The sequence below is a fragment of the Pelodiscus sinensis genome, chromosome 22 (genome assembly GCF_052426305.1).
Source record: "Pelodiscus sinensis isolate ZL-2025 chromosome 22, ASM5242630v1, whole genome shotgun sequence".
In the NCBI taxonomy this organism is placed as follows: domain Eukaryota; kingdom Metazoa; phylum Chordata; order Testudines; family Trionychidae; genus Pelodiscus; species Pelodiscus sinensis.
In genome coordinates, this window is record NC_143073.1 from 2,418,870 (window position 1) to 2,430,875 (window position 12,006).

The 12,006-nt window shown below is 69.9% G+C and overlaps 1 protein-coding gene across 1 annotated transcript; it reads left to right on the forward strand.

Annotated features, from left to right (window-relative positions):
* The first annotated feature begins 3,838 nt into the window (after window positions 1-3,838).
* LOC142819484 (cocaine- and amphetamine-regulated transcript protein-like) lies at window positions 3,839-6,335 on the forward strand. The gene is made up of 3 exons (XM_075907062.2): window positions 3,839-4,055; window positions 4,404-4,487; window positions 5,880-6,335. Exons 1-3 carry the CDS (start codon window positions 3,930-3,932, stop codon window positions 5,985-5,987), a joined length of 318 nt encoding a protein of 105 aa, XP_075763177.1. The 5' UTR covers window positions 3,839-3,929; the 3' UTR covers window positions 5,988-6,335.
* The last annotated feature ends 5,671 nt before the right edge of the window (window positions 6,336-12,006 follow it).

A 12,006-nucleotide genomic window follows, 5' to 3' on the forward strand; every position in this document is an offset into this window, starting at 1 on the left:
GCGCGGCCCTGGGCCGCCTCCTGGTGCTGCTGGAGGGGGAGGCAACGCGGCACGGAGCTGCTCGGCGGATGCCCTGGCCAGGCTCTGGCCCTTGAGCTAACGGTGCCAATGTTGGGGCTCTGCCCCCCGCCTGCGTGCGCTCAGCCTGCAGCGGGCGACTCCTGGCTAGGGCCGTATCTCGGGGCCAACCGGGCCAAGCTCCTGCCCCCCGTGGGCACCCCTGCCGCCCTGCCCGTGCCAACCCAGGCCACCGCGCCTGGCTCATTCCCACACGGCTCACGGCCCCCCCACCCCGAGCCCAGCGCGGGCGGCACTCCGGGAAGGAGATTTCCAGCCGCGTGGGCGAGTGGCGGCTGCCCAGGGCGCTCCGGGCCTCAGCCCTGCACGGAAGAGGGGGCGGCCTCAGCTGTTCTCCACGGTGGGGCCTTGGTCCTTCCACCTCCGCTCACGGTGGAGGGGGGGGGTTGCACCAGCAGCCCCTTTCACATAGGAGACCTAACGCCCTCCAGCAACGGCCGTTCGGCACAGCGCAGGGCAGACAGACAGCAGGCCCCAGACCCGCCGTGCGCACACACTCACTGATCTCACACACACTCACAGATCACACACACTTACTGATCTCACACACACGGATCTCACACACACTAATCTCTCTCACACACACTTACTAATCTTACACACGGATCTCACACACACTCACAGATCACACACACTGATCTCTCTCACACACTTACTGATCTCACACTCATGGATCTCACACATTCACAGATCATACACACTGATCTCTCACACGCACACACACTCAGATCTCACACACTCACTGATCTCACACATTCATGGATCACACACACTCACTGATCTCTCACACACACAGACCTCATAAGGATTGCACACACATACCCTGATTGCACACACACACTCACTGATCTCACATACACTGACCAATCTCACACAGATTGCTTGCACACACACACACACAGATCACACTCACTAATCTCATACTCACTGATCTCACACACACACACACACACACACACAGATCACACACTCACTAATCTCATACTCACTGATCTCACACACACACACACACACACACAGATCACACACTCACTAATCTCATACTCACTGATCTCACACACACACACACACACAGATCACACTCTCACTAATCTCATACTCACTGATCTCACACACACCACACTGTTGACCCAGCCCCGGGCCCCTCCCTGGCTGAGGCAGAGCCTGACGTTAAGGGCCACTGTGGGGTGGATTTACCTCCACGCTGGCCGGCTGGGTCTCTGGCTCCGCTGAGGGTGAGGACCAGAAGGCTGCTGGTGGCTGTGCGCATGCTGCGGGCCCCGTGACCACCGCAGACCCCGAGGGGGCCCCCAAAGACCACGAAGCAGAGACGGAGCCAAGGTGCCCGGCCAGGGTTAGCGTGAAGCAACGTGCGGTCCCAGCTGTCAGACTCTGCCGGACTGTGCACATGTGACTCGCACCAATGGCCTCAGCACAACTGGTGGGAAACCGCTGCCCCCCGAGACCCCAGGCGCAAACAAGTCACCTCGCTGCTGAGGGTCCGGCTGCCCCTCCTGGCGCTTCGTAGATGCCACCGGGCACCCTGGGTTGATTAGACCATCCCTGCCCATCAGGCTGTCCGCTAGACCCTGCCCTGGCCGTGGGTTGGGATCGGGGGGAAGGGGGACCCAGGTCTTTTCCAACGAGCTGGCGGTACCAGCTGCTTTCCACGTATGCCTGGCACCACCGACTCTTCTACCCCCGTGTCACGTTACTGGATTTTAAGGGGAGCAGCCAGGTCACTGCTGCGCCCATGGGGGGGTGTTTGCCCCAAAAGTTGATACAAAGGGGGCCGTGTGAGGTGTCAAACGAAAGCTGATTGTCTACGGGTTCTGTATCTGCTCTTCGTACTCCTGTCTAATGTCTGGGTGTGAAGTTATAAACTTGGACTCTGTGCGGATGCTGAAGGATTCTCTGTCTGAGGCAGAGCAATGGGCTGGGAATGTTTGCTCATGGACATGCTAACGAGCAAAGCTCCAGGGAACAATGGACCTCTGGCCAAAAGACACACCTGGCCACTGGCCACGTGACTCCCTCCAGCTTGGAGGAAGCCAAGAGGGGGTATAAAGATGCCATGTGGCCGACTCCATCTTGGTGCTCAGCTCAGCCCTTCATCCCAGAGGCAGCAGTGCAGGGATCGAGGAGCCGGAAAGAACCGTGGATCCATCCTGGCATAAGATGTGCACCAAAGACTTTTAAGCCAGCAGTTCTAACATCTCTGCTAGAGCCTGCATGGAGAACTGGGAGATTCGATGCATGTAACGTATGATACTTGAACAGCCTCACTTTCTTTCTTAGAGGTTAGATGCTAAAGGATCGGCTCAGCGTGATTTGTGGGTAAGATCCGGAGGGTAAATTGACCCGGGATCTGTGGCTGGTTTCGTGGGACCGGACAGAACCTGTTCGGGGTAGGTGGGATTGGGTTTTAAAACCCCTCGGCTGTGTATGAGGCCCGGGGCCATCTGGGGCACGGATATTGCTGGGGTGTCGGAGGGGTTTTGCTCGTGAGGCTTCTGGCTGGCCAGGCAGGCAGCTGGAGTGCTCGGTGTGTGTCTGGTGTGTGGCCTGTTTGGGAAGGTCTCCAGTCTGGGGCTGTGAGGAGCCCCGAATTCGAGCAATTCGCCCTGAGCGGTGCCCAGACCCGGTCCGTCACACCCCAGCCTGTTCCCAGTCTGCGTTCTGCTCTCCCAGCCCTGCCCTGCCCAGGGCCCTGCCTCGCACTCCCAGCTGAGCTTTGCCTTCCGTCCCTTAGCCAGGCCTCAGGCTTCTAACCAGGCCGGTGCTGCCTGGGCTTTTGTGTTCAGCCTTGGTCTCACTACAGCCAGGAGGCCTGGCCGGGGGCTGAGCCCAGCCCGGCTCGGCTGCTGCCAAAGGCCCTGGCCACCTCTAGCCGGGCTCATACCCAGGCTCTGCCCTGATGCTTCCCAGCTAGAGCGGGGCAGGGACTGGCCCTCACCCAGCAGGGCTGTGGCCAGAGCCCAGTGCCTACTCCAGCCCCGCACTGCCCACAGCAGCCACTAGAGAAAGGAGGGTCAGCCCATAACCTTGGCCTTGGGGTGCATTGGGCACCCCTCGGTCTGCAGCAGGAACTTGTAACCTGCCCCCATTTGCCCTGCCCCGGACCATCCTGCCAGGGCCAGCGGCCAGGCAGGTGCCCACCTAGCAAGGCTCGGCTTGGCTGGGCCCAGATTGTCTCTGAACCAGGTGGGGAAGGGTCCCTTGTCCCCACCCTGGCTCCAGCCCCACGGCAAACAGGAAGGGAACCCCACTCCCGGAGCCCCAGCAGCCAGACGCTGCCTCTCGGCGGAACAATCCCCCGGCTGGAGAGGGACACGGTGCAGCAGGAGAGCCAGTGGCGTGGGGCCAGGCCCCCGACAGACGCGGGACTCGGGAGCTGAATGCAGGCGGGCCCAGACGGAGCAAGGGGGCAGATATCCAGACACGGGGATTAGCTGAGCTGGAGGGCTGGGCTGGCCGGGGGAGCAGACGGTGACAGATTTCGCTGCCTGATGCTGCCAGGAGCCCCGGGGAGCTGCAAGATGAGGGATTTGTTACAATTAAATCCCCTCTTCTCCACCACACACACTCCCATAAATATTAACGCCCCGCAGGCCCCTGGCTCCAGCTGGCCCCTGCGACTGCTCAGCCGCAGCCTGTTCTGACATCCCCCCACCCCCGCCGCCCGGAGAGGAGGTCTCGGTGCCCTGGCGCGCTGCCCCCAGCCTATCAAACCGCAGCCCCCTCCCCGTGCGTGGGCTGGGCGCGCCGCTGCCACTCCAGTCTCTCTCCGCGCTCGGAGAGGCACATTGGTGACGGCGCCCGACCTGCCCCGACGCCGGCCAGCTCCCACCATGCGCCCGTCCGCCCTGCTCCTGCTCTGCCTGGCGCTCCTGGCCCACCCGCCGGCAGCGGGGGGCGCCCGACCACCCCAGGGCTTGCCCCTGAAACACTCCTCCCAGGCGCACGAGAAACAGCTGGTGAGTCCCCCCCGCCGCGTGGCGTGCATGGGCCCTACGGTGCCCCCTCCTGCGGCCACGGCATTCGCCCGGCCACACAGACACGCCTGGGCGCTGTCTGCAGCCCCGGGCAAACGCCCATCGGGGGTGGCGTCTCCCCGTCATTGCGGGGTCCTGCCCTTTTGGAAGCGGCGGGTGCTGGCCAGGCCTTGCGGAGGGCGGGGCTGGGCAGTTTCCTGCGAGGGTGAAGCCAGGAGCCCTGCCAGAGCTCCGGGCAATGCCCCGTGCAGGGAGGGGGCAGGGTACCCGGCTGTCACATGCCGGCAGGGCTTGGGGCTCACCTGCCTTCTTGTCCCCTGCTGCACCCAGCTGGAGGAGCTGCAGGACGTGCTGGAGAAACTGCAGAGCAAGGCCATTGCCACCTGGGAGAAGAAACACAACCAAGTCCCCCAGGTACCGGCCAGGCTGGGGCAAAGCCGCGGCTCTCGCCAAGCGGGGGGCTGCGGGCTCGGCACAGCCCCCCGAGTGGGGAGCCCGGGCTGGTGCTCCAGGCTGTTCCCCCTCCCCCCGCCAGCATCCCACTGCAGGGGGTGGGGGCTGGGCCTTGTGGGGTGGTCCCTGCTCCCCCTCTAACCTGGAGGCTTTTCCCACTGCTCCCATTGGCTGGAATCACGGCCAATGGGAGCAGCAGGAGGTATGGCGCAAGGTAAGCACCCCCCTCCCCCTCATGCCCAGATCCTAGACCTCCATCCCCCTCACACACCCCTCCTGCAGACCCCCACAGCCCGCTCCTGCACCTTCCTCCCTCCCCTCCCCCAAGACCCTGTGCCCCCAGCCCGCTCCTGCACCCTCCCTCCCCTCCTGCAGAGACCCCCCCAGCCCGCTCCTGCCCCTTCCTCCCTCCCCTCCCCCAAGACCCTGCGCCCCCAGCCCGCTCCTGCACCCTCCCTCGACCCTGTGCCCCCAGCCCGCTCCTGAATCCTCCCTCCCCTCCCGCCCTCCTGAATCCTCCCTCCCCGAGTCCCTGCGCCCCCTCCTGCATCCTCCCTACTTCCCTTCCTGCAGACCCCACACCCAATCTCCTTCCCCTCCCTCCCTGCAGAGCCCCCCCACCTCACTCCTACATCCAACCGCCCCCCCAGACCCTCCACCCTCAGCCACTCCTGCCCCCATTTTGCCATCAGGGGTGTGGTGTGGGGGGGGGGGGGCGTGGAAAGGTTTGCGGCAGGTCAGCTTGAGAAGCACCAGGCTGAGGGACCCGTGTGGGTAACTACCCCCACCCCCCTCCCATTTCCCCGCCGGGTGCTTTACGTGCCGTCCCTGGGCCAGGCACAAGTCCCGGGCGCTCAGCTGGCGGGTGCTTGGCCTGTTTGTCAGGCTGGAGAGGGATGGCAGGAGACAAATCGCTTGATCATTGTCTTTGGTCCACCCCCTCTGGGGCACCTGGTGCTGGCCACTGTCGGCAGACAGGATACTGGGCTGGAAGGACCTTTGGTCTGAGCCAGTCCGGCCGTTCTGATGTGCTCTGCAGCGAGGGCTGGCTAGTGAGCAGCAGGGCTCCGGGCCAAGAGCTGTTCTAGCACTCCGGGTGGTGGGCGCGCGCCCAGTCCTGGCAGGAGCACTTCGGAGCCAGTCCAGGGCCGGGGGAGGCGCAGCTGCAGCACGACCCTGGCCATTGCCTTGGGCGGGTAACCAGAGCGGCGGGGGGAGGCAGGGATACAGCCCGGCCACGTGAGGTGCGTCTCACCCACCCGAGGGGCTGCAGGGCCCGGCTGCCACCACCGGACCATGGGGCCCAGGAGACACGGGCCCAGGGTGACAGCTCTGCCTCCCTTGTCCCCGCAGTGCTCCGTGGGCGCCGTGTGCGCGGTGCGGAAGGGCGCCCGCATCGGCCGGCTGTGCGACTGCCCGCACAGAGCCACCTGCCACGTCCTCCTCCTCAAGTGCCTGTAGCCGCTGCCACGAGAGACCAGACTGCTGCCCCCCGCAGGGTACCTCCCGCCTCAACCCCTGCATCCCGCCGACGGGCAGACGCGCCCACAGAAGGGGGAGAGCGCGGCGAGGCCAGTGTCTGCGCCCCAGGGGCCGAGCACCCCCAGCCCACCCTTTGGAGATGGGGCTGATCCTCCAACCCCCCCAGCACGCCCCCTCCACCGGCCCAGCCCTCAGACCCGCCTGGTGCCCCGGCCACCCCTTGCCCTGAGAGCCGAGCCGAGCGGGGAAAGGGTTTAATGATGCGTCCGCTTCCAGTCGGTTTTGTAAAAGCCTTTTAAAAAAATAAACCCTGTCACGCGAGTGCAACCTCTTTCGAGCAGGCGTGACACCCCCCCCACTGGACTGCAGGGTGGGGCAGGCGGGAGGAGTCCAGCTAGCCTGCTGCGGCACTGGGGAGGGGCCTGGCCTGCGAGACCACGACAGCCCCAGCGCTGGAGCCCCAGCTCAGCCCGGCCCAGTCCCCTCAACTAGCCCAGCACCCCAACTCAGGGCTCGGCCCAGGCACCGTCCCGGGGAGGGTGGGGGGGAGGAAGAGGAGGGGAAACGCCCCCCCCCTTAGGAGCAGCACGCTGGGCAGGGAAGTCAGGCACGTTCCCGGGCCAGGTGCAGCGGGTGGGGGTGGGTCACAGCCTGGCTGCGGTGGGAGGCCCGAGGGCTGCGGAGCCCGTCAGCGAAAGGGGAGAGCTGGGCGCTGGGGAGGCCCTGTCCGCCTAGGAGCAGTGACACGAAACTAGGGCAGGAGACCAGTCTGCATCCCGGCCCCCCACCCGCACTGGGGCACCCAACCGAGGGCTTGACCTGCGGCCGCCTTAGCGACCAGCCAGCTCATGGGGGGGGGGGGTGAAAGCCGGACCCAGGCGCCTGGGCAAGCGGGTTCAGGCTGCGATGGGCACAGCGCCCAGGAGACAGGGCCAGCTAAGGGACCTACCCTGGGCATGGCTGTGGGAATGCTGCTGTAACCGGCTGCCCTAGCACGGGGCTGACAGGGGCACGAGGGAAGCTGCTGATCCGAGCGCTGCTGGGGGGGAAGGGCCCAGGGGCCAAGGGGCCTGGCAGGGGTAAGTGCAGGGCCCCGGCTCACCTCTTGTACTCCTCCTTCTGGGACCTGCATGCAGGTCACTTGCCTCGATGAAGCCCTGTCGAGCTGCACTCGGGCATCGTCTTCTGCAATCAAAGCAAACGCCCGTCGCTCACACGCTCTGCCTGCCAGCAGCCCTGCGGGGCCCCAGGCCTGGGACCCCACTACCCCGGGGTTTCTGCTTTGCCCCTCCAGCCGGACCGGGGCCCTGTGGATCCCACTACCCCGGGGGTCTCTGCTTTGCCCCTCCAGCCGGACCGGGGCCCTGTGGATCCCACTACCCCGGGGTCTCTGCTTTGCCCCCCAGCCGGACCGGGGCCCTGTGGATCCCACTACCCCGGGGTCTCTGCTTTGCCCCCCAGCCGGACCGGGGCCCTGTGGATCCCACTACCCCGGGGTCTCTGCTTTGCCCCTCCAGCCGGACCGGGGCCCTGTGGATCCCACTCAGCGCGCCCCAGGCCACGGGCCAGAGCAACGTGCACCCACCAACACTCACACTGCGAGCCCCCGGCCCCCACTTACTGCTTGGAAGGTGGAGCAGGGCGCACAGTCCCGGACGACGACAAAGTCTTCCGCTTGCCAGCACGGCGTGGCTGCCAGGGGGCTCGCTGCCAAGAGAGGGGCAAGGGTCAGCCCCGCCCACAGGGCCAGCGCGGAGGCGCCCGGCTGGCTAACAAGGCAGCAGGCTGCCAGGCTGAAGGGAAGATTTGCTTGGCCAGCTTGGCCAGGCCCGAGCGCAAGACAGGGCAGCCCCCCCGCCCCCGGACAGGACTGACACACTGACGATTGCATCACACGGGGGGGGGGGGGGGTGGGGAGCCAGAGGCTGCAGGGCTGAGCCCCTGCCCCATTCCGGCCACCCCAGGAGAGGAGAACGATCAAGGTCTGGACCGTGCATGGGGGACGCCCCAGGGACAAAGTGCACTGGGGAGCCAGGACGGGGATGATGGCGCCGCCACCCCCAGCTGAACCCCCCCCCTTCCCCCCCCGGCTTCATCTCCCTCCTCCGGAGCCCACAGACAGGAGGGGCCCCCCGGACAGACAAGCAACACCCCTGGAACCAGCCCCATGGCGCTGGGCCTGTGACCAACGCCAGGGCCGCTCTGCCCACCTGGGTGCTTGGCCTCGCTGGACGCTGTGGCCGCTGCCAGCCTGCAAGGAAACCACAAAGGGACCCGGCTGGTTATTCGGGGGGGGGGGGGGGAAGGTAGATCCGGCGGACTATTCACTGGGGGGGGGGGGGAGAGTCGGGGACCCGGGGGCTGTTCACACCGGGGGGGGGGGGGAGTCGGGTGACCCGGGGGCTGTTCACACCGGGGGGGGGGGGAGAGTCGGGGACCCGGGGGCTGTTCACACCGGGGGGGGGGAGAGTCGGGGACCCGGGGGCTGTTCACACCGGGGGGGGGGGGGAGAGTCGGGGACCCGGGGGCTGTTCACACCGGGGGGGGGGGGAGGCCGGGGACCCGGGGGGGGGGGGGGGGTCGGGGACCCGGGGGGCTGCCCGGCACCGGGGGGGGGGGGAGGGGACGGGGACCCGGGGGGGGGCTGTTCACACGGGGGGGGGGGAGTCGGGGACCCGGGGCTGTTCACACCGGGGGGGGGGGGGACCCGGGGACCCGGGGGGGGGGGGACAGGGAGGGGCGGGGGGGGGGGGGGGGGGGGGGGGGGGGGGGGGGAGTCGGGGACCCGGGGGCTGTTCACACCGGGGGGGGGGGGGGAGTCGGGGACCCGGGGGCTGTTCACACCGGGGGGGGGGGGGGAGAGGTCAGGGACCCGGGGGCTGTTCACACTGGGGGGGGGGGGGGGGAGTCGGGGATCCGGCGGGCTGTTCACACCGGGGGGGGGGGGGAGTCGGGGACCCGGCGGGCTGTTCACACGGGGGGGGGGGGGAGTCGGGGACCCGGGGCTGTTCACACCGGGGGGGGGGAGAGTCGGGGACCCGGGGGCTGTTCACACCTCGGGGGGGGAGAGAGTCGGGGACCCGGGGGCTGTTCACACCGGGGGGGGGGGGGGGAGTCGGGGACCCGGCGGGCTGTTCACACCGGGGGGGGGAGAGTCGGGGACCCGGGGGCTGTTCACACCGGGGGAGTCGGGGACCCGGGCTGTTCACACCGGGGGGGGGGGAGTCGGGGACCCGGGGGCTGTTCACACCGGGGGGGGGGGAGAGTCGGGGACCCGGGGGCTGTTCACACCGGGGGGGGGGGGAGTCGGGGACCCGGCGGGCTGTTCACACCGGGGGGGAGTCGGGGACCCGGGGGCTGTTCACACCGGGGGGGGAGAGTCGGGGACCCGGGGGCTGTTCACACGGGGGGGGGGGGGGAGTCGGGGACCCGGGGGCTGTTCACACGGGGGGGGGGGGGAGTGCCCGGGGGGGGACCCGGCGGGGGGGGGGCTGACCACACCGGGGGGGGGAGAGTCGGGGACCCGGGGGCTGTTCACACCGGGGGCTGCCGGTGGGGGTGGGGGGGCAGGGGGGCCGGGGGGCTGCCGGGGGGGGCAGGGCGGGGCTCCGCGGGGGGGCTGCCGGGGGGTCACGTGCCGGGGGCGGGGCCGCTCACCTGAGGCCCCAGGCCAGGGCGCTGAGCGCGAGCAGGAGGCCGCACGGGCCCATGGCGGGGGGGGGGGGCGAGTCCCTCTCACCCGCCTCTGGCCGCCATCTTGGCCGGCGCGGGGCATGACGGGAGGGGCGGGGCTCGTGCGGGGAATCCCGGCCGGTGACGCAGCGGCGGGCGGGGGCGGGGCCTGGGCCACGGGGCAAACCCTGCGCAGCGAGCCCCGCCCCCTGGGCCCCCCGCCCCCAGCAGGACCCGGCCCCCCCGCGGCGACCTCAGGCAGCGCCGCGCTGCGGCTCCTCCCCCGGCAGCAGCTGGGGCGGGGGCTGGGAGCAGGGTCCGGGGGGGGCGAGGGCCCGGGGGGGGCGGTCGGGCGCAGGGACCGGGGGGGGGGGGCGAGGACCCGGGGGGGGCGGGCGGGGCGGGGGGGGGGTCCGGGGGGGGGGGCGAGGACCCGGGGGGGGCGGTCGGGCGCAGGGCCGGGGGGGGGCGAGGACCCGGGGGGGGCGGTCGGGCGCAGGGCCGGGGGGGGGGGACGCCCGGGGGGGGCGGGCGGGGCGCAGGAGGGGGGGGGCGGGAGGGCCGGGGGGCGGGGGGGGGGCGGTCGGGCGCAGGGTCGGGGGGGGCGAGGACCCGGGGGGGGGGGGGGCGGGGGGGCGGGCGCAGGGAGGGGGGGGGCGGGGGGGCAGGACCCCGGGGGGGGCGGGGGGGCGGGCGGGGGGGCGGGGACGGGGGGGGGGCGAGGACCCGGGGGGGGCGGTCGGGCGCAGGGCCGGGAGCGCGAGGACCCGGGGGGGGGGGGGGGGCGGGCGCAGGGTCGGGGGGGGGGGGGCGCAGGGACCCGGGGGGGGGGAGGGCGGTCGGGCGCAGGGTCGGGGGGGGCGAGGACCCGGGGGAGGCGGTCGGGCGCAGGGTCGGGGGGGGGGGAGGCGAGGGGCCCGGGGGGGGCGGTCGGTCGCAGCCGGGCCAGGCCGGAGCCCAGCCGCTGGCATCGGCCCTTCCTGCTCTTCGCGTCGATGGCCTGGCAGCTGCCGGCTCCCCCGGAGGGTTTGACGCCCCGCGCCCCCCCCCCCCCCCCCCCGCGGGCCCAGACAGTAACTCCTGGAGCCGAGAGCCGAGGCACAAGCTGATTATTATTCACAGGCCGCGCGCGGCGCAGGCGCCCGATACACTCGGGGCTCGGTGGCCCCGGGCCCGCACTGGCCGGGGGCCGGTTTCCAGACAGTCATTCAGAGGCACAGTGGAGCAGCGAGTCCTATGTACAGGGTTTGCCTGGCCCCCGGGGGACCCGCAGGCTGAGTTGGGAGAAGGATCCCGGCTTCCCAGGGCTTTGAATCAACCGCCCCTGGAAGCCACAGGCGCCTGGTCCCTGCACCTTGGCTGCAGCATGGCCACCTCTCCCCCCCCCCGCTTCCTATCTGCAGCTCCTCCCCCTTCGCCCCCTACCCCCTCTGCTCCCTTCCCCTCCATTCAGCCTGCAGATCCCCCACCCCCTCTCAGAGCAGCAGGAAGCTGGCCTGGCTCTGGGCATGGTCCTTTGGAGACACCAACTTAGGAGCTCAGCCTGGCTCTGGGCACAGGGGTGCTGGGCATGTCCGACCTGCGCTGTCCCAGAGCAGTAGGAGAGGAGAGTGGACAGGGGGTGCGTAGGGAAGGGGAGTGGCAGGATAGGGAGGGGAGGGGAGGAGAGGGGAGTGGCAGGGAAAAGAGGGGAGAGGAGCGGAGGGGAGCGGAGTGTCAGGGAGAAGAGAGGAGGGGAGGGGGGGGGAGTGGCAGGGAGAAGAGGGGAGGGGAGGGGAGAGCAGTGGCAGGGAGACGAGAGGAAGAGAGGAGGGGAGGGGGGTGGAGTGGCAGGGAGGGGCGGGGCAGGGAGAAGAGAGGGGAGGGGGGGGGGAGGGGGGGAGGGGAGGGGCGGGAGAGGGGAGGGGAGGGGAGGGGAGGGGGAGGGGGGCAGTGGCAGGGAGAAGAGGGGAGGGGAGGGGGGGTGGGGGGGAGTGGCAGGGAGAAGGGGGGGGCAGGGAGAGGGAGGGAGAGGGGCGGGGCGGAGGGGGAGGGAAGAGGGGGAGGGGAGGGGCAGGGAGAAGAGGGGAGGGGAGGGGAGGGGAGGGCAGGGAGGGGGGGAGGGGAGAGGGAGAGGGAGAGAGAGGGAGGGGGGGGAGTGGCAGGGAGAAGAGGGGGAGGGGAGGGGGGGTGGAGGAGGAGAGGGGGGGAGGGGCAGGGAGGAGAGAAGAGGGGAGGGGGAGGGGCAGGGAGGGGTGGGGAGGGGGGGGGGGTGGCAGGGAGGGAGGGGAGGGGAGGGGCGGAGAGGGGGGAGGGGAGTGAGGGGAGGGGAGGGGGGGCAGGGAGG